The sequence below is a fragment of the Ornithodoros turicata genome, chromosome 1 (genome assembly GCF_037126465.1).
Source record: "Ornithodoros turicata isolate Travis chromosome 1, ASM3712646v1, whole genome shotgun sequence".
Classification (NCBI taxonomy): Eukaryota; Metazoa; Arthropoda; class Arachnida; order Ixodida; family Argasidae; genus Ornithodoros; species Ornithodoros turicata.
Genome location: NC_088201.1, coordinates 94661446 through 94687908, shown reverse-complemented (window position 1 = coordinate 94687908; position 26463 = coordinate 94661446). Strand labels below are relative to the sequence as shown.

At 46.7% G+C, this 26463-nt stretch overlaps 2 protein-coding genes and 1 long non-coding RNA gene across 24 annotated transcripts; 2 read left to right on the top strand and 1 right to left on the bottom strand.

The window, feature by feature from the left end:
• Positions 1-10169: 10169 nt before the first annotated feature.
• On the bottom strand, positions 10170-13860 carry LOC135366631 (uncharacterized). 22 transcript variants are annotated; one of them, XR_010414238.1, is made up of 18 exons: positions 13365-13860; positions 12687-12758; positions 12555-12626; positions 12423-12494; positions 12291-12362; positions 12159-12230; positions 12027-12098; positions 11895-11966; positions 11763-11834; positions 11631-11702; positions 11499-11570; positions 11367-11438; positions 11235-11306; positions 11103-11160; positions 10971-11028; positions 10442-10513; positions 10309-10381; positions 10170-10249 (listed from the first exon to the last, which is right to left on the bottom strand). It is a non-coding gene; the product is annotated as an uncharacterized LOC135366631 (long non-coding RNA). The 22 variants fall into 22 exon arrangements; XR_010414242.1 differs by lacking the exon at positions 10971-11028; XR_010414244.1 differs by lacking the exons at positions 10170-10249; positions 10309-10381; positions 10442-10513 and adding an exon at positions 10706-10777.
• Positions 13861-14926: 1066 nt separating this feature from the next.
• On the top strand, positions 14927-18545 carry LOC135379069 (uncharacterized). The gene is made up of 8 exons (XM_064612326.1): positions 14927-14965; positions 15101-15184; positions 15390-15551; positions 17245-17516; positions 17649-17714; positions 17772-17828; positions 17887-18235; positions 18369-18545. Exons 3-8 carry the CDS (start codon positions 15480-15482, stop codon positions 18543-18545), a joined length of 993 nt encoding a protein of 330 aa, XP_064468396.1. The 5' UTR covers positions 14927-14965; positions 15101-15184; positions 15390-15479.
• A 1256-nt stretch (positions 18546-19801) lies between these two features.
• On the top strand, positions 19802-20719 carry LOC135379063 (uncharacterized). The gene is made up of 3 exons (XM_064612317.1): positions 19802-19901; positions 19975-20220; positions 20517-20719. Exons 1-3 carry the CDS (start codon positions 19802-19804, stop codon positions 20717-20719), a joined length of 549 nt encoding a protein of 182 aa, XP_064468387.1.
• Positions 20720-26463: the final 5744 nt, after the last annotated feature.

Here is a 26463-nt window from a genome sequence, read left to right as displayed (position 1 = left end):
TTCAAACACGTCTTAACATGTCCAAACACGTTCAATGACGTCATAGAGAGTGAGAGGCAAAGCTTTACTATAAATGTCGAAGCGAACGTTCGATCGTCATTCTCGTGCCATCATGATCAGCTTGGTAGATCCTCGTAAGTAATACCCATGACGTCATCATCGTCAAAATGTTTGAAGAGTTTCGTTTCCAGTGTACAACACTTTTGCTGCGCGTGAAGTCGGTTTTTTCCCGCCTCACATATTTCGGGAGATTGGCAGCGCCCGCTTCTTCTGCACCAATTGCGGTGGATTGTGGTCCAAAGGTACGCTTCCTGGTTATTTTTTAATACGTTCTATAACCAGTCACTTTTTTTTTTCAGAGCAAAAGCATTGGACGGACCGATTGATTCGCCCGTTTCTCGGCTGTCGGACAGTACCGTTCGACGTACGTTGCGAAGGACTTCGACTATTGAAGGAAGATGGACCATCAGTGTCACTCTGTGACTGAAGAAGATTGTACGTGTGTGTGTTTGAGATATAAAAACACGAGTTTCTCACACTCCTTTCGTTGCAGATTACGAATGGCTACTGACGGGAGATCTATCTCTGGTCCTAACCTTCAAGCCTCCTCCGAAGACCTTCTTTTTGCGGATCGGCGATCAACTGACCACTTGTCGCTGCAGTGGACTCTGGTCGAGAAACCCCAGCCATTGGTTAGACTCGAGCCTTCGTCCGTATTTGGGCTGTCTTCCCGGCTACGAAACCAAAGCTGCAGCCTAATTCATGTGTAACGAGAAATAAAAAAGATTGTCTACTCTCATTCCGTCTCAGTCATGACGCACGAGCAGAGGTTTGCAACCTTTGTGCAAACGCGAATGTATCGGGAGTTGCTGCGATTACGCGATTATATTGATGGCGATAGCTTCGAGGGAGACTTTCGCTCGATTCTCAAGACGATACCCGTACGTCTGTTCACCGTCAGTGGGAAGAATGCAAAGAAAATAAAGCGTTTCGTAGATTACAAGCTCGAGCTGCTGGAGAAGTATAGGCGAAGAGAGGCAGTCGACCCGTGTCTCATCAACGCGGGTTTCAACCGACCTATCGTCCGTCGCTACTAGCTTCTCCACACATCCCTCGACATCACGATGACCGACGACGAGCGTCGGGTCAGCACGTTGGAAGAGCGTCGGGTCAGCACGTTGGAAGATCGTCTCGCAAGCGTCTTGTGTATGTCGTGGAAAAATAAATAGACTATTTTTACGAAACGAGTTCGCTCACGAGGAGACGTTTTATTGTTTCGTCATTCTCTTCGAGGTTACAGGAAAACATGGATACACAATTTTTCAAGCTGTAGCGTTTCGACATGCGCGTGGCTACGTAGACACAAAAAAGCCCGCAGTAAGGTGAAAAGGGTGATTGAATACACTTGTCGTTATACTCGTTCACTGCAGGTAAAGTCCCTCGAAGGTTTGCTTCGATGGGGGGAAGTCCGTAGCTGTCGAAAAACACGCCAGACCCGTCGTAGTTTTTCAGGTAGAGCACCCAGTGCTGCCCGCGCTTTCTTCGCTCTTCCGTATTGATGATTAAATAGCCGGGCTTGCGTAAAACGAAGGCTTCGTCGGAAGCGCAAATGCCTCTCAGCATGGAGGAAGAGAGGGGGTTTAGGGACACGAGTTCCAAGATGTCACTCTCATACATCTTTTCTATGGGAAGGTGACCGTACGGTCCTTATCGACGAACATGAGCTTGGGACACTCGCAAATCAAGAGGACGGTGACCGCGTGTGGAAGGGCTTTAGCGAAGCGTAATTGCAGGCGAACGTTTCCTTTTCGCCACTCGTTCAAATGCGAAGGAGAAGAACACTTGTCCACGTCCAAGTTGAAGTAGAGGAGGAACGTTCATTTTAAATCGCTCGTAGCTATACTTGAAATGTTTCTCACCCAGTTCTTGCAAGAAATTAAAGTAGGGAATTTTGACGAGGTCGTTCTGAAAGTCGTACTCGGCTCGCACTTGTTGGCCGTCCACGGAGAGCATCGAATGAGACAGGTCGTAATGGCGGAATTTGTAGGGGTTCGATTGGATGTCGCCGAGAAAGTCGGACGTGGCGAGCAGGGCGACGCATTATTTGGAAGGCACCCTTTCGGGGTAAACGTTTTCAAAGTGAGCGTCCAAGCTCTCGGCATTCAAGCTCCGCACCTTGGTTTTCAATCCGCGTAGCACGTAGATGGCTGGCGTGGTCTGAAGCCGCCGCTCGTATTCCAAAAACAGTGAAGGTGCCAGCGTCACCCTTTTCAAGTGTAACGTCGTTTCTTTAGTGTCCACCTCGTAATTGTATGTTTTCTTGTCGTTGGGGACCGATATGAGTTTAAATTCATCGTTGTTTTGTCCACCTCGTAATTGTATGTTTTCTTGTCGTTGGGGACCGATATGAGTTTAAATTAATCGTTGTTTAACAGGAAAAAGACGCGAATTTCGACGGCAGGTAGCATCAGGCGCGGCTGTTGAAACAGGTCGGTATTGAGCTGACCGACCAGGTTAAAGTATTTTCCACCCTTCGTCGCTTCGTAACGTTGTTTCGGACCACGAGACGAGACGTCGTAATCGTTCTTTAAATGTTCGTCGTCCTTGACATAGAGTCCAGCCGCGTGCACTGTTCCTTGAGCCATGGGCGTGGACTGAAGCACGACGTCCAAAATACTCCTGTAGGCGTATAACTCGTTGGAACTGACGAGCTTGTTGTTTGCATAAACGGTGACCGTCTTAAACATGCCGCTCAACAGGTGGTTTATTGGGAAAACGACATCTTTCTCGTCCATTTCTTCCCCGTCGTTGCGAACAATGCGCACGGTCAAAGACACGAAACTGCCGTAGAGATCCAAGTGTGCCCTTTGCAAATTTTGAATAGAAAATTTGATCACGGAATTATTTACCCTGTTGACCGGATAAAAGAGTTGGTACGAAGTATCTTGCACGCCGTATTGAATGGAAGGGGGTTCGAATATCATCACGTCACTCGTAAGACAATGCGGTGACCGTTGCGTCTGTATTTTTGCTTTCGTTGACGTCATGATGGAGCGCGCGCAGCGGATGTGTGACCTTCACGGCGTACCAAAGATATCTGCAGGTGCGTCGTGTGTCGGCGCCTTTTGTTGTCTTTTGCGGCGTTTCTTTCCATTGTTGTTGTTTCCAGAGCCCTCCATGGAATCCAGCACGTCTCTCCCCATTGCTATGGCCGTCTTTTTTACTGCGCGCGATATTCCTTCGCCATCGGCCAAATTCCGCGCCAAGCGCTTCAACGTTCTCTTGGCGATCGGTTTTATTTGCTGCCAGATGGGAACGATAAACTTGGATATGTTGCTCAACACACCACCCCCTCGTTGGAAAAGGGGTCCCGTGTACACGGGAATTATTTTTGGGGAATTACGGTACATATTTGAAATGCAACGTTAGATTGGTTCTGCCTTTGGACCGCAACGGCAAACGTCTTCCCGTTTCGTCCGCGAGAACGATCGTCACTGAGGGAATTTCGAATTGAGACAGGTTAAAATACTGGATGTTATCTAACGTGTAGGTGACGACGTGCTTGTCTTTCTCGTAATAAAAGGGTAGTATTTTTAATATCGGTTTTTTCCCGCTCCCCACGTACGTGGGTTCCACGATATCCGTGTAGACGATTATGTTGTGAAACGGGGGTTCCAGGAGTACCTCGGCTGAGCTCGTGGCATCCTTCTCCTCCCCCGTAAACACGGTACGCGATTCGAAGCCCAAAAGCACGGCCAGGTACTCGGAAAGTCTTAGGGTGGAGGTGCCCTCGGAAAGCCGAATTTTACATTTCTGTTCGGTTCCGTCGAAGCTGAAGCGCGCGCGTACGCCTACGCGCTGGTTAATCGCATCCAGAAGTGCTTGCGGCGTCGCATAATAGCCGGGAGGCAGATGTACTTGCAAAGATCGAGGAATTTTCGTCTTGATCGTGAAAGAAAATTGGCGCGCTACGGGGAGAGAGACGCGTACATTTCTCCGTGTCCCTCGACGGCTGTGAGATGTAGCAGCTTGACAAAGGGTTCCGGTACGTGCAACCCTTTCGGCGCTTTCAGAGAGTAGACGTTATCCGCGAATTCTAGCGAGGCGTCCCGCTTGTGCGTCTGGAAATACTTGTTGAGTGTGTTCCGTAGGGACGTGGTTTCCAAATTCACAGTGACGTCGCCGAAAGCGACGGGTGCGGCGTGCTCCAATAAGATAGAGGTGACTTCGCGTTCGCTCAATTTGGGAGGCTTCACCGCACGACCTGCTTCGCGGGACGCTAGCGAGGTGTCGAGCGCCTGTGCGAGCCGAGGGTCCAATTCCACGGCTTTCACGTCCACGGGTAAGACGAAGTCGTATCGCGATTTATTGTACGCGAAAGAAATGTTAAATTCTGAAAGGGCTTTTCCCAAATCCCTCTCGAGATCCGAGGTGACACGAAAAGTTCTGCCGGCTTCCACCATGTCGTCGAAAGAAACCTCGATTTTCGCATCTTGCCTTTCGTGCCCGATATTTAAAAAATCGTTACTTATGCTGAGATCCATCAGACCGACTTTATACCGATTCGAGAGCTGAAGCGGACTATCGAAAGCTACCGTGAAGGCGTTGAGTTTATTCGAGGGAAACTTATCCATGCTGGCGTTCGAGAGCAGGTGGACGTAGATGTCTGACGTCATTTCCCAATCTTGACCACGTCGCTGCTCGGAACCCAACTGTCGTGTTCTTTGTCGTAACCGAACCAGCGAACCAAGGAGAAGCTCTGGCTGTTCACTTGCTTCTTTCTCAGCACTTTCGTTACTGGCCAAGGCTGATTGACGTCTCGGGTTACGACGAGTACCTCCTCCGGGTAGAAAGATCCGTCCACTTCCTTACCCCGGTAATCTTCCAGGTGCACAACGGGAGGGGAGGTGTCTCTCAGGCGGGAGACGGTGAAAATCTGAGGCGACCAACTCCCTTCCGAGCTCTTATGAAAACCTTTTCTGTGTAGTAGGACCCTCACTTTATCTCCCACTTTGAGCTTCTTTTTCATGGAGGGTACGACGGGCTTCCCATTTATCTTATTGAACAGCTCCAATTCGTTTTCGGGCGTGACTTCGGACGGGCTGATGCCCAAAGTCCTGTGTTTGGTGTTGTTGTAGTCGCGCACGATCTTGGGAAGCGCGGAAACGAAGTGGTATTTTCCAGTTACTCTAAAACAGCGGAATATTCTGTCACGTAAAGTGCGTATCACGCGTTCAGCCTGCGATGCTTTGATTACTGGAGAGAAGGTAGAATACATGTGTACCTTCTTTCGTGAGAGATACTCCTTGACGGTCGTGTTGTAGAATTCCCTCCTCTGTCGCAAAAGATGCGTGTAGGTACGTTACCTCCCCGAAAAAGTCTTATCATGGCCGTTTTCATTTCGCCGGGCGCTTCGTCTTTAGCAGGAGGGTGCGCAGAAAGCGGGAGAGGGAATCGATTGCCACGAGAATGTAGCGGTAGCCACCGTTGAATCTCTTGTATTTTGAAAAGTCGGCGAGATCCATTTGCCACACGTCGTTGATCTTGAGCGCGATGATGCGTCTCCTATTAAACTTTCTTCTGACCGGATGGTGTAGCGTGTAGGCATCCAGCTTTCTGAGAATGGCGAGAGCCTTCTTTTTGCTCAAGTGATGCGCTTTTCTATAGCGTTCCACACCCCCCAAACCACCCTCTGGTTTCTCATATCCCTCCATAAGTCGTCCACGCAATGGAGGCCTGCTGCTGCTGTTGAGGCTCGCGAGATTTGGGCAGAGAAATCAGACGCAATAGTTTCGAGACTTTGGGGAACCAGGAAGGTTTCTTTCCCGTCTTACGTTGCAACAAATAATTGACGAGTTCGTAAACGGAGGAGTGTCTGATGGGCTTGCCCGACACGGGGACACAACCCTCGCGATCCCAGGAAAGAACCTTCTTTAATTCCGAGACGACCCTTTCCGCTTCCTCTTCGTCCACCTCTGGAGACAGGAGCGAATAGTCAAAGTCATTTGTAGCGTCGGACGCCTTGTTTTTATTGTCGTAGGGGTCAAATCCGTACTGCTTGAGTATGCGATACAGTGCTTGCAGTATGAGTTTCACTTTGACGTCGTCACTCTCCTTCGAGGAAAGAATGTTTCCGATGGAGGAGGAGGTGGTCACTTCATTTCTCTTGGCCATTGGCGAAAAGGTTCAACACGGCGGAAAGCAGGATTGGAACCACTGATGAAAGAACGCCCTGTCCTGGCTGCTGAGACAGATAGCGCTTCAAACGTTGCGGATTCTTGTGAATCTTTTTGTAGGCGAGCCGTCGTAAAAAGCGTTTGTGCTTCTTCAAACGCGCGAACGTATCTGGAGCTAGAGCCACCTTTCCGTTCAATACATTGAGGCAAATTACGGAGAGGTGTTTTATGTCGGACGAGGACGAACGTCTCAAGACGTCGCGACGGCGTGGAGGGGGTAGAGTGGAGAGTACTTTGAGTAAAGTGAGGTGAGGACAGAGATTCATTTCGGAGCGTAGATATATTGACGTTCTCCCGGAAAGATATTGCTATGCAACCTGTGATCCTCGTGCGTATAGTTGTGAAGATCCACGAGTAAATATGCGTGGGGCGACGACATCGCTTGTTTATATGCGTCCGGAAAATACTCCAATCTTTTTCTCCCAAATAGCTGTTGGCCGAAATGTTCCATCTGGTGCACGCTGCGCACGGTGCGCCACAGGACGACGTAACTAGCGTTGTAGGATATAGTTCTAAAATGGCTACTGTCGAAAAAGCTGTTTTGAACGAGTAAGAAGATTGACGCGTTGGCGTGGTGAGAACCCCGAATGAAACGATCGGTCACCTCCTTCAAGGAACCGGCGTCGGTCATGTGATCGTCGACGACGATCAGCGTAGCGCGCGACGTGTCCCACTCTCGCGGTAGCTCCTTGTTAAATTTTACGGAGTCCCCGAATTCGTCCTGCATGCTCGGCGAAGCATATTTCTGCACGTAGAATATTTGTGACAGAGGATTGTCCACCACGTCGTTCAGGTTCCTCAGCACGTTAGCAACGAAAGTAGATTTGCCGCACATGGAGGGGCCGCTTAAGATACAGCGAAAAGGATGACGGAAACGACTCGAAGAGAAATGCATCGCTTTTATTTACACGTCGTCGTCGTCCTCTACATCGGAACTGCATTCCCAATACAGATTATCCAGGCTAAAGTTGGACTTCTTTTTTGTCAGTCTGTCCGCTGCTAAGATGCGGTCGAGCGTCTTCCTCTTGTCCTGACACATTTCTTGACGCGCTTGCAACCATTCCAGGCGGTGGACTTGAAAGGCTTCCTCCACGATGCCGCGAATAAATTCGCGAAGTTCTTCGTTTTTTGTCTTTTCCTTGCGACGACGAGAAACGCAGGAGAATAAACCACACATGGCGTTTTCCACGTATCGGTCAGAATGATGACGCGAGCGCGGTGCGCGCTGCCTTTATACAGATAAATGCGCGCGCGCAAAGAACGGAGAGTGAAACCGAAACTCAGAAGCCACCTGTCGCCGCTAGGAGCGCGCGCGCGCGCGCAGCAGAGAGCCGAAACCGAAAACACCCGCGGGCGGCGCAGAGGGCGCTAGGAGCGCGCGCGCGCATGCGCGGACGGGTGGAGCAGAGGGCGCGCGCGCATCCATAGCCGCTGCGCGTCGCCTCAGTCAGTTTCTCTCTGGCTGTCGTGGACAGCAGACGTGCGCTCCCCGCGCTCGCTCGGTTTCTGGCTGGCTGTCGTAGAGAGCAGACGTGTGTTCCCCACGCTCGCTCAGTTTCTGCCTGGCAGTCGCCGAGGGGGAAAAGGTGAGTGATTTGACGCGCTCCTTTTCTCGTATGTTTGCCGTGTTTAGCGGTGACCAACGAGTGATTTGACCGCAATCGTGTTAAGCCTTTTCTCGCATGTGTAGACTTGTTTTGCGGTGAGCAAGCCTTTTGTTCGTGTTGACGCATGTTTAGCGATGTGTGCCCAGTGGTTCCCACCTGGTGTTAGCTGCATAGTGTTGTGACGCTGTGGTTAGGCCTAAGCGATCGCCCGCGTAAGCCTTTTTCCCCGATGTGTACTGTTTTCTGTTTTAGCAGTATCGGTTAGAACTCTTCTCTCGCATGCCTAGACTTGTTCAGCAGTGTTGCCATTTTTTACGTGGCGCTAGTGTTGTCTGTCTTTCTCGTCTAGAGCTATGATGGTGGCGCCATCTGGTGCGATGCCTTGCAACTAAGTGGCCACCTGTCGTCGATCTCTGCAACTGCTGGGTGCCAACTACCAACATGGCGGGCGCTGGTCACTCGGGTGTTGCGGAGCGGCTTCTTCGCCGCGGCATCGTTGATTTTCGAATAAATTGTTTCTCTCCACTCTATTTCTATCTTTTTATTTTATTTTCTGTCTATTTTTTATTTTTTATGGACTCTCGTAGTGCACAACGCTCAGCTGGTCTGGACACGAGTTAGACGTTCCCCAATTAGTGTGGTGGCTCCCTGGAGGGTGCTGATTAATGTGGGGGGTCCCAATTAGATCAAATTGCTAATTAAATCGTGTTCAGGACAGTTGAGCGTTGTGCACTGCGAGAGTCCAGTACCTACTACTTACCTTCACTTCAAGAGTCACCACACGCGTCACTGTAAGGTTGGAATTCCTAATGGGCAGAGTGTAAGACTACGCAGAATTTGTTCAAACGACACAGATTACGCTGAGAATATTGACGAACTCTGCAGTACACTTGCCCAAAGGGACTATCCAGACTCCCTCCTAACCGAATTCCGTCGCAAGGCACTCACACTCGATCGAGACGAGGTTCTGGAAAACCGAAAAAATCCTCACGCGTGCCAAATAAGCTTCATCAAAAGATATTCCAACGCACTTCCAAACATCAAAGCTATTCTACAGAAGCACGAGCCCCTCCTCCAAAGCAGTGACCGACTTAGCAATATATTCACAAATCTCATACAGGTGACATACCGACGCGCAAAAAACCTGGCAGACTCCTTGGTCAATGCCAAAATCAGCAAAACGAGCACCCCGTACACGGGAACACGACCTTGCAACCTCCCACGCTGCAAAACATGCAAGCACGTTCAACACGCTAGCTCCATCAAAAGCACTGCGAGCAATTACACCCACCCCGTTAACCACGCATTCACATGCACAAGCTCCAATGTCATATACTGCACTGAATGCGGCGACTGCTCTATGCAATACATTGGTGAAACCGGCCAACAAATGAACAACCGCCTTACCGGACACAGACCCGACACGTCCAACAAACTCCCCAAAGCAGTCGCCGAACGCTTTAAGGTTCCTGGTCACAATTTTGACAACATTAAACTGTATATTCTAGAAACCGGGTTTAGATCCACACGTGACAGACGTGATAGGGAGTCTTATCTCATATACAAGTTCAACGCTCTTCACCCGTCCGGTATCAACAAATCACAAGGCACCCTAGAAACACTTCGCAAATAAAATATGCTTTTCCCTTCTACCTCCATTATCATCTGCTATGTTCTGCATGGCTACTGCTTTCTACTTTCTTTATTGCATGCCACAATGTTGTATTACAAATACTTTAAAAAAAACTAACCACTAACCAAACCCCACGTAACCACTAACCTCCTTATCTTTCGCTATGCTTGCCAATTCTTGCTTGTTGTCCCGTTTCGACCACGTGTTCGTGAACCTTCCATTTTTCTGTAACCGGTCTGTAGCCTAGATCACTACGTTCACATAATCCCCTCCACACTCTAACAAAGCAGCCATTCACTCCGGCCGTAGAACCTTTCTTCCCTCTGGGCTGTTGACCCACAATTCGCACGAACCTTTAAACATGTCACACCTAACCCTTTAATTACCATGCCAATGATGAGGACGGTGCCCAGAAGAAGAACAGTCTCTGTTCGAAATATCGGCGGCTTCTGTCATGAGGCAACTCCCTTCCTACATCTCAACCGGTTCGCTGGATTTCTACCCATCTGCATTGGCCAGTAATTTTAACAGGCATATGCCGTGTAGCATTACTGTGCTGTGATCGTTAAAAAAACTGCATTGGCCAGTAATTTTAACTGGCATATTCCGTGTACCCCTATCGTACTGTGCCCGTCCCTTGAGCCCCTCTTTTTTTTCTACATATAGTCGTAGCAATTAGAGCAGCGCAACACATTGTGCTGTTTGTCACATTGGGATTTATTTTCTATGTACATAGTGATGAAAATGCGCCAGCCACCTCTGGCATGAAAACCCTGCAAAGAGAAATAAATTGTTACAGAGAGGCGGGCAATTGACATGCAATTATACTCACCGTTTATTTTTTTCAAAGGAAGAACATACGCAGGAACAATGTGCACCCATCAGTCAGCTCTGGCATCAAAACACTGCAAAGCGAAAGGAAACTGTTACAGGGAGCAGGGCAATTGGCATGCACTTATACTCACCGTTTATTTTTTCAAATGAAGCACATACGAAGGAACCGTGTGCACCCATCAGTCAGCTCTGGCATCAAAACACTGCAAAGAGAAAGGAAACTGTTACAGGGAGCAGGGCAATTGGCATGCAGTTATACTCACCGTTTATTTTTTCAAAGGAAGAACCTATGAAGGAACCATGTGCACCCATCAGTCAGCTCTGGCATCAAAACACTGCAAAGAGAAAGGAAACCGTTACAGGGAGCAGGGCAATTGGCATGCAGTTATACTAAGCGTTTATTTTTTCAAAGGAAGAACCTATGAAGGAACCATGTGCACCCATCAGTCAGCTCTGGCATCAAAACACTGCAAAGAGAAAGGAAACAGTTACAGGGAGCAGGGCAATTGGCATGCAGTTATACTCACCGTTTATTTTTTTCAAAGGAAGAACATACGCAGGAACAATGTGCACCCATCAGTCAGCTCTGGCATCAAAACACTGCAAAGAGAAAGGAAACTGTTATAGGGAGCCGGGCAATTGACATGCAATTATACTCACCGTTTATTTTTACAAAGGAAGAACATACGAAGGAACAATGTGCACCCATCAGTCAGCTCTGGCATCAAAACAGTGCAAAGAGAAAGGAAACTGTTACAGGGAGCAGGGCAATTGGCATGCAGTCATACTCACCGTTTATTTTTTCAAAGGAAGAACCTACGAAGGAACCATGTGCACCCATCAGTCAGCTCTGGCATCAAAACACAGCAAAGCGAAAGGAAACTGTTACAGGGAGCAGGGCAATTGGCATGCAGTTATACTCACCGTTTATTTTTTCAAATGAAGCACATACGAAGGAACCATGTGCACCCATCAGTCAGCTCTGGCATCAAAACACTGCAAAGAGAAAGGAAACTGTTACAGGGAGCAGGACAATTGGCATGCAGTTATACTCACCGTTTATTTTTTCAAAGGAAGAACTTACGATGGAACCATGTGCACCCATCAGTCAGCTCTGGCATCAAAACACTGCAAAGCGAAAGGAAACTGTTACAGGGAGCAGGGCAATTGGCATGCAGTTATACTCACCGTTTATTTTTTCAAATGAAGCACTTACGAAGGAACCGTGTGCACCCATCAGTCAGCTCTGGCATCAAAACACTGCAAAGAGAAAGGAAACTGTTACAGGGAGCAGGGCAATTGGCATGCAGTTATACTCACCGTTTATTTTTTCAAAGGAAGAACCTATGAAGGAACCATGTGCACCCATCAGTCAGCTCTGGCATCAAAACACTGCAAAGAGAAAGGAAACTGTTACAGGGAGCACGGCAATTGGCATGCAGTTATACTAACCGTTTATTTTTTCAAAGGAAGAACCTACGAAGGAACCATGTGCACCCATCAGTCAGCTCTGGCATCAAAACACTGCAAAGAGAAAGGAAATTGTTACAGGGAGCAGGGCAATTGGCATGCAGTTATACCCACCGTTTATTTTTTCAAAGGAAGAACATACGCAGGAACAATGTACACCCATCAGTCAGCTCTGGCATCAAAACACTGCAAAGAGAAATGAAACTGTTACAGGGAGCAGGGCAATTGGCATGCAGTTATACTCACCGTTTATTTTTTCAAAGGAAGAACCTACGAAGGAACCATGTGCACCCATCAGTCAGCTCTGGCATCAAAACACTGCAAAGCGAAAGGAAACTGTTTCAGGGAGCAGGGCAATTGGCATGCAGTTATACTCACCGTTTATTTTTTCAAAGGAAGAACCTACGGAGGAACCATGTGCACCCATCAGTCAGCTCTGGCATCAAAACACTGCAAAGCGAAAGGAAACTGTTACAGGGAGCAGGGCAATTGGCATGCAGTTATACTCACCGTTTATTTTTTCAAATGAAGCACATACGAAGGAACCATGTGCACCCATCAGTCAGCTCTGGCATCAAAACACTGCAAAGAGAAAGGAAACTGTTACAGGGAGCAGGGCAATTGGCATGCAGTTATACTCACCGTTTATTTTTTCAAAGGAAGAACCTACGAAGAAACCATGTGCACCCATCAGTCAGCTCTGGCATCAAAACACTGCAAAGAGAAAGGAAAGTGTTACAGGGAGCAGGGCAATTGGCATGCCGTTATACTCACCGTTTATTTTTCCAAAGGAAGAACTTACGATGGAACCATGTGCACCCATCAGTCAGCTCTGGCATCAAAACACTGCAAAGAGAAAAGAAACTGTTACAGGGAGCAGGGCAATTGGCATGCAGTTATACTCACCGTTTATTTTTTCAAAGGAAGAACCTCTGAAGAAACCATGTGCACCCATCAGTCAGCTCTGGCATCAAAACACTGCAAAGAGAAAGGAAACTAGACTCACCGTTTTATTTTTTCAAAGGAAGAACATAAGAAGGTGCACACAAAACGCGGAGACGGCACGGAACTTTTTCTGGCAGCGTTCATAAGGAGATCTGATCATGACCCTCTCGTATGTGCTGCTTCATATGCGACACTATCTCTATATTCGTAGTGAACAGACACGAACTCGAATGGACGTGATATACTTTCGTGGTTTCGGAGAGCAAATCGATTCGAGGCGACCGCCCTGGTGTGTTCTTGTAACGTCCCAAAATGTGACATCTGAGTTTTGCATAGTTCGCCGCCGTGTACACACATAATGCGCATGCTCGCTTCGTGTACACCTCTACAGTGGTCAACTAGCCCATCAGAGTGTTAAAAACACAAGGGCACCTTCCGCAACGATACATTCAATAAGAGCGCCTTGATCACGCTACCAGCCAGGACGCATGACACACGGAGGTCTGAAACTAGGGACACGCTCCACAGCAAACGCGATTCAGGATTTACTCGTGTCTCATAACCTGAACAAAAACCAGGCATACGATGCACCACGCTCAAATCGCAAAGAAGAGGATGTACGAACAGAAATGTGCTTACCTGACTATACGTGCATTCACGAGATTTACAACGACCGCTTCGTCCTCCTTCGTCAACGATCGTCCGCGCACGATGTTCCGCTTCCGGACGGTTGCAACGTGTTCCAAGGGTTGTGCCATTTCGAAAGGCAGTACACCGGAACATGCGTCACGCTCCGGAACTGGCCTCGCTATTCCCCAGCGTTCTCCGGCTCCCCGGCTCCGAAGAAGAGGTGCGCAGGGTGCACCCGGGAACGTGCACCGGAAGTCACTTTGGAGGTGTTAAGTGATCCCGTGAAAGAGAAAATGTTCCCGGAGCACGAATCTAACGCGCCCAATGCGCAATGCCCCGTAGTTGGCTTGGCCTTGCCTCCGCATTGAAGTTTTTGGCCGGCGCATAATGATGGCGCCACCGTTTCACGTAGTTTTCGCAGTATTTGTGATTACGGTAACACGCCGTCGCCAGATACTATTAAAGTGACAGTCGTATCCGGGAACGGGTCTCTAGAATTGATACCACAATGTTAATGTTGAGCATCGCTCAGTGACCTACTTGGCCAATTTTCACAGCCTGAAACCGCTTAGATATTAAATAAACGAATTTCAAAGTTTCGCGCCGCCTCTGCAGCCGCCGAGGTTCCAGCGAGACCGACATCAATGTGACGTATTTATCTAAGCGAACCAGAGGGCTGCGAGCAGTCCACCAGGTTGTTATTGTTTCCGAGTTCGTCTGCTTTGCTTTCGACACTCCTGAAAAGTGAAAATACGCTGGCTATTCTTCCACTTCTGGATGCTCCGGAGTTATCATGTCGGGCGGTTCACGTTGCTACGTTCCTGGCTGCATGAAGACATGCATCGCTAACCCAGAGTTGATGTTTCACGAGCCGAGGGACCGTGAGACGAAGCGAAAGTGGGAGGAAGCAATCTCCAGTGCAAATCCTGACCTACCAGAATAACTAAACGTCCTTCGGGTCTGTTCGTCGCATTTTTTCGGACGACGCGTACAGGCTGACTGACATTATGCGGATCCGCCTTGGGTTTCCAGTGAAAAGAAAGCGTTTGAGAGTTGACGCCGTGCCGACCATATTCCCTGAATAAAGGCAACCACTCAGCATGCCATCGCCAGAGGTAAGTGACAACGTTTGTTTCATAGCCTCAATGCCTGGATGATCGAAGTGTTTATGTGCGAATGATATATATGCTGCATACAACGAAGTTTTCCCGCAATTCGTGTCTGCTAGATTACGGATCGTCTGTATAAAACAATAAAATGAGCAGCAGCTAACTAGACACTGCCGCACTACCAATGCGACAAAGTGCAGATGTCAGCCTTTTGCTGATGGCAACAGGAACATTTGTTCATGGTAACACATGTCGGGCAGATATTTCCTATATGGCTCTCTCGAACTTCGTGCGGCGCGCACATATCGTCATGGGACTGCATCCTTTGAAATCTCCTGTTTAGACTTGACTTGTAATTGTGTTTACAACTCATTATTTCCTTTTTTTCGGCTTTGTGACGCGGAAAATTTGGCATGACGCCCATGACGCAGTACTGATGACACGAAAAATGCTTTACGTTACAGATTCCATCGACCAGCTTCGCAGGATCAGCTGAGTCTGGTGCGTATCTTCTGCTAATCGCCGTCGATATAGGCAATCACATTGATGGATACGCAAAACCTTTTGTGCATTGCAATATATACACAAGTGCTGGGCTTTGCACGCTTATGCAGTATACAATGCTCATTTTTTTAGAACCCGAAGGAATGGAAATGGGAAGCGGTGGTGGAGCACATTTCATCCCACAGAACATCCCATCGTCAGCCAATGTAGAAGACGGTATGTGAATGTAACTTATTCATTGCGGCTGTTGACATTTGAATGTGTACCGTGCCTGTCAGCACAGTATGGCAGCAACGTTACTTTCTTGTTTGTTATATTTTTTGGAGGCTGTATGTTTTTATAGTACACTGGCATCACCTCACACTCATCACTTCTTATTATCCTACTATGTGTTCACTATCACTTATATCAAATTCCACAGTGCTTGTGCTGGACCAGCTGCCACTGGGACCTCTGGCGCCTTATCAGACAGTGAGCCAGTACGGGTTCCTATACACCTTGGTACCATACAATGCTGAGCACAAGGACCAAAAGAGAGTGCAGCACAGGGGGACACAGACAGCCATTCCAACCTGAACACTGGGTAGTACTGCATTTACGTTATGCCTTTTGTAGACAAGATTTGTGCGAGATACAAGATATTGCATGTCTGTACCAGGAACACATCTACGGGCGCCTTTAATGGGGTGAGGAAGTCCTGACCACACCCTCAATTTCTGTCAGTACATAGAGTTTCAATTGACCTTTGTGCACACTAAGAACAAACAGTATACCTTCTGCAGTGTAAAATCTTTGCCATTGAGATCACTCGTTCTTAGTGTAATGTCCACTACTTCTTTTGAAACCGTGTTACACTGTCACCCAGGAGTGTAACATAACACTACAAGGGAGTATAAATTACTCTGCGTTCATGCATTGTAAAATTACGTTACTGTCATTAACATACGATACTGTGCTAGTGCTTTTTGTCCATTGATGAAGAGTGCCTGTCATTCAGACCATGCGCCTGATGTTGCCCTGGCCATATGCACACTGAGAGGGGTTATATGGACAGACGTACAGATGTTGAGACTTGGACTGACAAAGGATGGCTCAGTAACATGCACATACTTGGTGATCACTCACAAGCAGTAATTTCAGAGTACAGGCTGTCAACAGGCATGAACCTGCGCTTTCAGCATGGTATGGCAACGAGACAGTTGTCATAGCAGGGTAAAGAGAGCATCGAAACAGTAAGGCGGGCTTGTCAGACTAAAAATAGGCAGAAAAGGGTATACAAAAAGTGTAAAAGTCATAGTTACACTGCATTTGCTCTTCTTTGCTCTTTCTTTTTTTTTCTTAAGAGTGTAGTTAGCATGCTGTCCAATCAGACTTGTGCCCGTTACTCAAAAACAGTAATTGATTACCGTTACAAATTACTCGACTGAAAATGTAATTGAGTAACGAGTATAAAAGTAACGCGTTACTCGGGCCGTTACTTTCAATTCATGCAAAAATTTCCGCCCCTGTGTGCTTCGAAAAAAGAAAAAAACCCAACTCGCAAATGAATGAGACAGCTCAAATAACGCGAAAGACCTGCGCGTGAGAAGTAGCAATAATATTTTTTCCGCTTACTACAGCGGAATAGCCCAACAAAGACACAGGAAATTTCTCACAAAGCATTATTTTGAGTCAGACGGGGGTTCAGAAGTAACTGAATGCTCGGTAATTGATTACTCAAAATTGTAATAGAATTACTCGAAAAATTACTTGTTCAAAAATGTAATTGATTACTCGAAAAATTTCTCAAAAAAGTAATTGCTTACAAGTAACGCAATTACTTGTAACGCGTAAGTCTGTGTCCAATGCAGTACCCTCATCAGAAAAATGCGGAATTTGTCACACTCACAGATTGAAATCGGGGCAGAATGAACTGATAATTTCAGCTGAAGCCACTGATCTTAATTATGAAATGAAACCATTTGATCAGATTAGAGGTAACTTTTGCAAAACTGACAGCACTTCAAGTGCGGAATGATTCCACATATTGCACACAGCATAAATAATGCGCATAAAGCACATTAGCATGTAGCAACATTTCTTGTTCAGAGCAATATTGCATTATTGCTGCCCAAACTTGATTACTAGGCTAAATAGGCGAACATTTTCATTGTACAATATGATGTCTTACAAATATTGTACTGCCATTTTATCATGATACTTGATGTGATATTACGATATACTGAGCTTACAGCTCCATCGTCCTGTACATCTAAAAAAACCGCAACTGTTCGCAGCCTTGCCTTCCAGGTACTCAGACCCGCTACCTGATGCCTAGTAGGACAAGCCAGACGACCCTGAGCCTTCCACCCTCTAGCACACTCACTCTTACATGGCCTCAGTCGGTCTTGGGGTGTGATGAAACTAGCACAGCTGAAAGTGTGGAGCCGGGTGTCTTGGAAGATCATCTGCAGCATCAGGATACTCTGGCACCTGATGATGCGTTTGTTGCAGGTATCCGCTCTTCTACCCCAGCACGAGACCTCGATGTAACAGCTGAGTCGACATGGTATGCTGATGCATATGTAATTGTAGATCCATAATTATTTTGCAGTTTTATTGCTGATGTTGTGCTACATGCCGCTGCGCGTGACATGTGTAGGCAGTACTGACAAAAGCAAATTAATTTCCCCTGATCCAGCCCGCCCGACCCTCAGGATCTGACCTTCAACCTTTCTGAACTAACTGGGAGCTCAGACACTGAGGAGTAAGTTCAAGCCCTGTGCTGGCAATGAGATCTCATGTATCAATACATCTTTTTCAGTGAGGAGTACGAGAAGCACTCGCAAGCGCAGCACTCAAAATCTCGTGCATGTGAAATGTAGGTCATTTTTCTGCAGTATAGCCACAAGCTACACAAATACTTGTCCACATTTCAGATTAAATCCAGAAGAATGCTTTTATCTGGTAGCGGAATCTAGACTTCAAGAACTCTTGTCGAGGTGTCCATCTTGCGCCAACAGCTGTGCTCAGATCACGAAAACAACAAGAGGCACATGGCTGAAAGCAACATCTGCTTGCTGTTGCGGCATCCAGAGCACGTGGACAAGCCAGCCATGGGTAGAAAACAGGCCACTGGGAAACATCCTCCTGTGCTCAGCCATTCTCTTTTCGGGCGTGAATGTTGCAACGGCGTTTCGCATGTTTGCCATCATGAAGGTGGCCACCCTGACGAAGTCCCAGTATTTCAGGACACAAAAGCAGCACCTCTTTCCTGCTGTGAATGATGTGAGTATGTGGCACATGCATGTAAACTTTGGACAACAAAAGTGAAATGCTCATAACTGTTTCTGACGTGTCATAATTAAACACACTCAACGGCAAAACATTTGATACTATCATATATGTCTTCTGTTGAAAGGTTTACATGAGCAAGCAGGCAGAGCTCCTGGATCAGCTTCGTCCGGTGCCCCTGACCCTTGCTGGGGATGGTAGATGTGACTCACCAGGTCATACTGCACTCTATGGCACTTACACGCTTCTAGAGACTGCTGCCAATCGCATCATCCACTTTGAGTTGGTCAAGGTATCCTACTAAATCCATTAAAAATCTTTAGCCCTTTTTCAGTTGTGCCTTAAAACCATAATTGCACATGCATTTAACAGGAAAAGGTTCAGTTGTTTTCCCCACAAAACTGACGTGTTTTGTTTTAGTTATTGCCCCTCCCCACTGCGGTGCTGTTGAAAATCTAGAGCACATTCTTCTCCATTGCCCACACTACCAATCTTCCCAAACCGTACTCTCCACATCCCTCAACGAGCTAGACTCCCGCCCCTCTCTCTCACAAAATTGCTTGGTCCCTGGACACATCCAGCACATCAACGCTATGGCCTCAAGGCTCTCTTCACCTTTCTGGACACCAGAAGACTTAGATCCTTATTGTGAAGGGGCTCATTATTTCATTCCCCGCATCACCACCAGCAATGGGGTAGAGTATCGACCCCAGCGATGAAACTCCCCAGCCATCATCTCGTAATACAGTTGTTTTTGTTTTAGTCACCTAGAAATTTGGCATGGGTGTGCTGTGACCGTTAGTATTGAACTAGTGAATAACCATTTGGCATGATTGGCTAATATTCAAGTTTATATAGCTACCGCCTTCAGTCATGTTGTATGACGCATATGCCAAGGGCTATGCTATATGGCAAAGCATACAACTGTCATTTCATTTGAGTGCAGCGGCTCGCATCATATTGGTGTTAATATTGCCTTGAGTTTGAAGCCAAGCATCATATTGGTCATGTATAAAACAGCGCTACCCACATAGGTAGACCTGCTGGGAGAGATACTACATTGGTATCAAACACAGGGTTATTCTAAAAAAGTTCATGACACCTGTTCCATATAGGCTTTCTATTTGTGTGTGTAAGACATATTGCATGTGCGTGATTTCCGCCTGGTGTTTCTCTTTATAGAGTCAACTGAAGTGACAAGCAGCAACGCTATGGAGGTTATGGCCACGCCATTGTTTTGATGTATGAAGCGCCGTCAAAGGGCACATCACACGGCACTTCCGGCGTAAGATAACAGAGGGGTGGGGCATTTATCAGATATATAAGCGAGGTGCTTGGGAAGTGTGGTCTCCCTTTTTCTTGAGTTGGTTGGCTGGATGCAGCGCAAGCTCTGTCGCTCTCGTTTGTGAATAAACCCGGTATGTTGGTTTGAATCTCTGTTGTGCTGCTTGTTCCTTCGCGCACGGAACGGACGGGCTGACGCCCCGAGGTTGTGGGAACTTAGGTTTCCACAAGGTGTATGGCCTGCAGAAATGCCTAGCGTTTCTTGAGGTTCAAGACATGACGGTGGACACCTTAGTGACTGACCGCCACACCGGAATCAAGGCCATGTTGAGGGATTGCTGCCCCCACCGACTCGATGTGTGGCACGTCACTAAGGGTGAGTATTGGCATCAAAGGGGAAAGCTAGCTTGTTTTGGAATGTTGTAATCCCACCTGATGGCTCTCAACAGGAATCAAGAAGAAACTTCTAGGACTTGGGCGCTCTGCGAGGCACCAGGTTGTGCGGCTTTTGATCGAGAGCCTTATAAGACACGCATACTGGTGCCCGAGAACAAGTGGAGATGACGGTGACCTTTGCCTGGCAAAGTGGGTGTCGGATGTGAACCACATTGTCGATATTCATGAACATGATGGTCCACTCTACCCTGTGTGTTACCATGGCAGTGTGTCTGAACCACGTGAATCGCTGAGAGAAGGTAAAGGACAAACAAGAAGCCCTGTTGCAGTTTGTGAGAAATGGTGAAGCACAAGCAGCCATCAATGTACCAGAAATGAGTGGGTGGGGGTGTTGCAAAAAAGGCAATTAACTATGGGAAGCCCGTGTAAACGACAGCCAGTCACAACACAACTACTAAGCACAACAGTGTTGTCGTAACACTGTTGTCCTGTCAATGACTGCTTGTCATTCACTACATGTCAACCAGGCACGAACTGCACCGCAGTGCAATTTGTGATTTTGTTTGCTAATATTGTGCACCTCATACACTTTCAGAGAGCGAGACCTACAGAAGGGTCAGGGACATCTTGATGGCCCCTGCCCTCCTCAAGGACATCCCGATGCTTTTTTCTGGGCACCAGACGTACGGGCTAGAGGCATTTCACAGCCGGATGATTCACTTTGTGCCTAAGTCCTGCTCATTTTCTGATGAGGGAGTGCTGGCCAGGTACGAAGCATGCCCGCTTTGTGACAGCTAGGGAGCCTGGAGGGGAGCACTTACATTTCATTATCCTCCCTGCCACAGGACACAACTGGCTATCCTTCATTATAATGAGAATGCTGACCGGACACAGTGGAGGAGGATGGTTCCAAGCAGTACCGGCTGAAAGCCTCCAAGATAAAGAAGACATGGCTGCCTGTACCCGTGAAGGAAGCTGCTACTTACAGTATGTGCTTGCTATTATATGCTGTCCAGTGTACTGTCACTATGATGATTTCATCAGAACATATAACTGCAAGTTTTGGTGTAACGCTTAATCCTTGATGTAATGATTGATTTGGTGTGAAATGAATACCATGGATGAATGTTGCTCCTGCCAAAAAAAAATGTTGCTCCTGTACTCATGCAAGTTTATTTTCTTTTTACTCATAATCAGTGTGTGCATAAATTTCTGCAAATCCTCAAGAACAGAAAAAACTTGGATGGACATTTCATATTTTCTAATTCTATAGATTATACCTCTGAACTGATCACTGAGGTCTTCAGTCGCATACGTGAGCATCGAAAGTCATCAGCAGCTATGGAGACATTGCCACCACGTTCTTCCATGTATGGGGAAAGGCCAGTTCTTGCTCAAGCTGTGGAGCAACACCAAAAGAGGCATGTGCATATTGGTTTTGGCTTGACAGAATGGCGTAAATGCAGGCTAGCTGGTGGATAAATTCCATGATAGCCAAGCCTGAGCCTTCGTGTTTGTGTTTGTTTACGTGTCTTGCCCATCGCTCAGGCTTGCATATCATGGTTTTGGCTTGTTCTGCACGTCGCTCGCTTAGTCCTGCATATTCGCTTACAATGTGGGTTTTAACGTTGGTTAGAGAAGTAAAATCAGTCCAAGCCACACGGTGTGCTGATCTCAAGACAAAAGACCCCAAGAACAAAACAAAACGTTTTACGCTGAGACACGCACTGCGTAATGATCAACCCATCTCACAATGCTTAGAAACAGAATACTAGAAAGCAATTGCCACACGTATTGCACAAAGAACGACTTTTTGAAACAGCATGCTGACTGTAACTGAAGTGATGCTGCGCTTTCTTCCCTCCCATGCTTTTTTTTTTTTTTTTTCAGTGTGCCTTCGACAGACATGGAGAATTCTGGAAGTAACAAGAATCCTAGAAGGCTCAGCACCGTCTACACGCAAGGGGAGCTAAGTATTTCCCCACCATCTTGCTTTACTGGTGTTACAGAAAAAAGTGGAAGTCAAGGTTGATACTTTTTGTAATGATGTCACAAGTGACACATTCCCAGATGAGAAATGTCTGCAGTCTCAAGTGGTTTATGAAACATTTTCCTCTAGCAAACAACTTATGTAGTACAAATGAGGGAAGAGCCTGGGGATGGGAGCTGCCGATATTTTAAACAGAGACTGCTCTTTTTGGCACAATCTACATCCTTGCCATGGCACATAAAAATAGGTCTACAAGTGCTGTTTTCAGGGATTTTTTTCTTTTTTGTTTTTGTTGGCCAGCAGGTCGGTGGATAGGACAGATCTTTTCCAACTTTAATGACATAGGTGCTTTGTTAGAGTGTACGAAGTGGATTATGTGAAGGAACGTTTCTTTACCACAGAGCCGTTACAGAGATACGAAGGTTAAAATGAAAAGTAACAACTACAGGATAAGACCAAGTGAACAAGTGGACATAGACGAACATTTCAAATGAGGAGGGCAGGGGTTACTCTGAGAAGTGTGTAGAGCGTGTGAGTTTTAATTTTATAATACATGTATGTAACACACAATAGGCGATTTCAGATATTGCCCTTGTGCTCCGCACGGGGGCCCTCCGTCGCCCAAGTCACGCGCATCGCGCAATGCGTCGTGGGAAATGGTTTGCATTCGTGCTTGCCTGCCTGTTGCTCGAAGAAAGGAGGGAAAACCGAAACCGTTTGCGCTCTTCTTCTTCTGTCTGACCCATGAAAACTAAATCCCAAGGTGCAGTGGGGCATTCGCAGTACGGCGCTCTCTGGTGGGCCATCCATGCAATTTCTGAAACCGTCTATTGTGGCATGCAGTTTAAGGGGCACTAAAATGCAAAAACAAGTTCACTTCAAATTACGTTACACGCTATGTTAACGTCGGTCTTGTTTTCGCAATTGAAAACTTTGATCTTGTTGCGAAGCTGCAATCAGAGTTATACCGAACTCTTTCTTGAAAAATGCAAAAGTGAAAAGCTGATGTACGATGAAAGGCAGAAAAATAATTCGTAGGAAGACATGATAATGTTTCATTTCCAACGTGTCTTTAGGGTGCCTTGTGGCTTGTTAATGCTGAGCTAGTGAATAGCGTTAGATCTTTATATGAGATGTGACACCCTATCACATGTGGACCTTCACTCGGTGTCCTGTATGCATAGCTTAATGTTGTGACTATGGTAACCAGGGAGGTTACATTGTTCTATCGTCCTGTGACGTTTGGTGACAGATCACCTTTGCAGGTGGCGTGATATGCAGCTGCATAAAGAAAGAGCGCTCGCCTAAGTATTGACGGGACATGTGACATTGCAGACTGGAAGCCGAGGAGAGCAGATTTTCTTACCCACGATATGGAGGGTTCTCTTGTGCTCCAGGAGTATATGCTGCAATTGTAGTTTTTGTGCAAATGTGTGTCCTAGGGTTGGTAATCCCAATTTCTATAGTTAGCCCAGCATATTTGTGCCATTAATGAAAACAGTATCAGAAGAACAGTTGAAACATTGACAGCTCTCATCCAGATGCACTTCAATTCACGTGTTTTACCTTTATGCTGGATTTTCTGCCACTTTACATTTATATACAGAGGGTCAAGGTGGTCTCTGGTAGAAATTGTTTCATAAACCACATGCAGTTCGAAACATTCTTCACCTGGGTTAGTTGGTGTTTCATTTGCCTCTCACTTGTGCACATTTCAGGGACACATTCTGTTGCCCTTCCCCTGTATGCTTGTGATGCTACTTTGGATCTGCTGGCAGCCTGCCAGCACTTTATACATCAACAATAACCCGTGCCACAATAAAAGGGAAATACATGGCCCTCTACCTGAAACTGTCACTGTGAAGTTGAACATGGTGGAGAACGCACAGTGACAAGGACAAGAAACACACACACCATTCAACTAGCAACTGATTTATTTGGAGGCAGAAATGTAGTCCAAATAAATCAGTTGCTAGTTCAACATTATCCGTGTTTCTAGTTCTTGTTCCTGTGTGTTCTCCATCATGTTCAGTCGTACCTGACATGCTCTACACATTCTTGCACTGTCAAGTTCTTAGAATAAAGTTCCCAGTCATGCTTTGCTAATCCTTTTATTGTGCTTATGCTCAATGTACATCACACCACGACCCAAGACATGGACAACAGGAATGATAACTATGCGTCTATGCTGCACGACACATGTTTGAACTGAACTGATCTGAAGGATTTACTTACAGCTTTGTAGTTTGCTGTATGAAAATGCTGGTGCAAAAGGGTGCAAACAGCAGCAGTTTATTTGAAAGAAACCTCCTTGAAATCAAACTAGTGCAAGCACACGTACACTCACACAGCCTATAAATACAGACAGTAGCAAAACTCATGGAGATTATGAGCCTTTTTTCAGCTGTACTGAGTATTACACTGCGCAAAAAATACAAAGTTCACAACAGATCTCGCAAGGAATATCAAATACAAAAAGCTTTGGTATGCAGAATAAGGGAAATTGGAACGTGTAAACGGAATATGTTGCTGCAATCTGTGGTATCCTGCATATGATGGCGACTGAAAGTGTCTTGTGATTGCCCAAACAGCTCATCCTGGTATGTGCCAGCTATTTCTTGCGCCAGGGTAGCCCCAGACCCTGCTGATGACGAGGAATAGACAGTGAACCTTAGACACAGGTATGAAAAGCACTGCCATGTCAAATGCTAATACAAGAAAAGGTAAAGTCACAGATGTAGCATATGCATACACCAATCATGCCACCAAAGTGCTGTGTATGTGTGTTGCTTTGTGCCCATGATCTGCATATGTATTTTGGTAGCTTTATCCTAACTAATATGCAAGACCAACATGCCCTACGAGATGTTTGATGTACCGGGTGCAAATTATTCACATGAGACGTTTTAGTGGATTCAGGCGATAAAAATTTCGGCTTCGATGTGAGGAAACATATGCATTTCATGTGAACTACAGCAAAAAAGGAGGAGATAGATGTGACACTGGCAATACCTTGAGCGTACGCTGCTGCCAAGCACTATTTACATTCGACACGCACACAGACTGTTACTAAATCACATAGATATTTAATGTTCACACTGGAGCACATATCACATAGATATGTGCTCCAGTTTGCAACCTGCGGATGAAATTTGGGAAGGCTTGGTTTTAGCTTTAGTCGGACACAAAAACCCACTCCCAGAGGAAATCGCGAGGCATCTTGCAGGTTCTAAAAGATGATTTTCACAAGCTCTTTACCGGAGGCGTAGAACGAAGCTGCGTTGACTGAACTGATGGACATGCACCGTTTGAAATCGAAAGCCAGACTGTTCCGTCAGCGAAATATGAAAAACTACCGTTGCAATATACCTGTTTTCTGTTAGACCCAGAAGCATTTAGAGCCAGCAATTCCCTCCAAGCACCGCACGGCAACACAAATACTCGTCCGGCTCTTGATGATTGCGATCTCAGTTGTCTCGCGACGTAAACACCCAATTATTATTAATTATTATTGATGACTGCTCGCAGATGCACCTGTTGTTTCTGAAGTGGGCATTGGTCAACCACTGGATCGAAATTGACGAACGTAGTGACCGTCGATCGCAAGGTTTTCTACCTGAAATCGTCGTGCTGCGAGTAGTCGCGATCACCTTCGTCTGTGTCGCTAGCCCAGTGTCGTGATAACGGATACGCAGGATAGGGATCGTCGTTCACTATTACTGCTTCACTGCTTGCTTGCTTGTTAGGGGTTCTGTCCTCCAGGAAATCGCTGGACAGCGACAGCAGATCACTTTCGCTCATCAGACATATTGAATGTCCCGACGCCTTTACAGACGACGGCGGAGCAGACGGGTCAGATTCTCGAGGCCGCGCCCTGATTGGTTCTTAGATAAATACGTTTTCATGCTTTTCCAGAAGGGAACTTCCGGAATACTCTCAACATCCGGTGTCTGCTCTAGTCATGTATTCCATCGAATAACAGCTGAACTACGCCACAATTTCGCGTGGGGTTTTCGATGGCGTGCTCAGCAGTCCACAAGGAATAAAATAACACTAAGGAATAAAATAACACTAGTAACAATAGTTTCCGAATCGCCAGAATCAGATGCGACTGTTACTTTAAACGGCCGTAGAAATCACAGTATTTTTTTTACAGTGTGTCTCCTAGTGACTTCAAGACACATGAGGCCATGTGGGTCCTCATGAGGTGAAGGTACGTGAGGCCATGAGGGCCCTCATGATGGTGAGGGCACGTCAGGATGAGGACTCCTGAGACCATGAGAGCCCTCATGAGGTGAAGATACCTGAGGCCATGAGGGTCGCGAATAGCCTCATGAGGTGAAGGCATGTGAGGATGATGAGGCCTTTCGGGATCCCGATGCCCTGAAGTGAGGTTCGTGAGGGAAAAATTAGAAATGGAATGTGAGGGTGAGGGTGACTGAGATTAAGTTACTGGTGAGGAAAATTTGGTGAGGGTGAGTGAGGCTGGATAAAGTCCGTGCTCAGTGAGGCGAGGATGAGTGAGGCCGCAGGAAAATACCCACCTATGAGC

What these genes read in the sequence shown, in the direction of transcription:
- LOC135379069 (XM_064612326.1), top strand. Translation starts at nt 15,480, where the DNA reads ATGCTGAGCACAAGGACCAAAAGAGAGTGCAGCACAGGGGGACACAGA. An exon ending in GGGAGCTCAGACACTGAGGA is followed by an intron (nt 17,715 to 17,771) that starts GTAAGTTCAAGC and finishes CATCTTTTTCAG; the next exon opens with TGAGGAGTACGAGAAGCACT. An exon ending in AAATCTCGTGCATGTGAAAT is followed by an intron (nt 17,829 to 17,886) that starts GTAGGTCATTTT and finishes TCCACATTTCAG; the next exon opens with ATTAAATCCAGAAGAATGCT.
- LOC135379063 (XM_064612317.1), top strand. Translation starts at nt 19,802, where the DNA reads ATGACGGTGGACACCTTAGTGACTGACCGCCACACCGGAATCAAGGCC. An exon ending in TGTGTGGCACGTCACTAAGG is followed by an intron (nt 19,902 to 19,974) that starts GTGAGTATTGGC and finishes GGCTCTCAACAG; the next exon opens with GAATCAAGAAGAAACTTCTA. An exon ending in ACGTGAATCGCTGAGAGAAG is followed by an intron (nt 20,221 to 20,516) that starts GTAAAGGACAAA and finishes ATACACTTTCAG; the next exon opens with AGAGCGAGACCTACAGAAGG.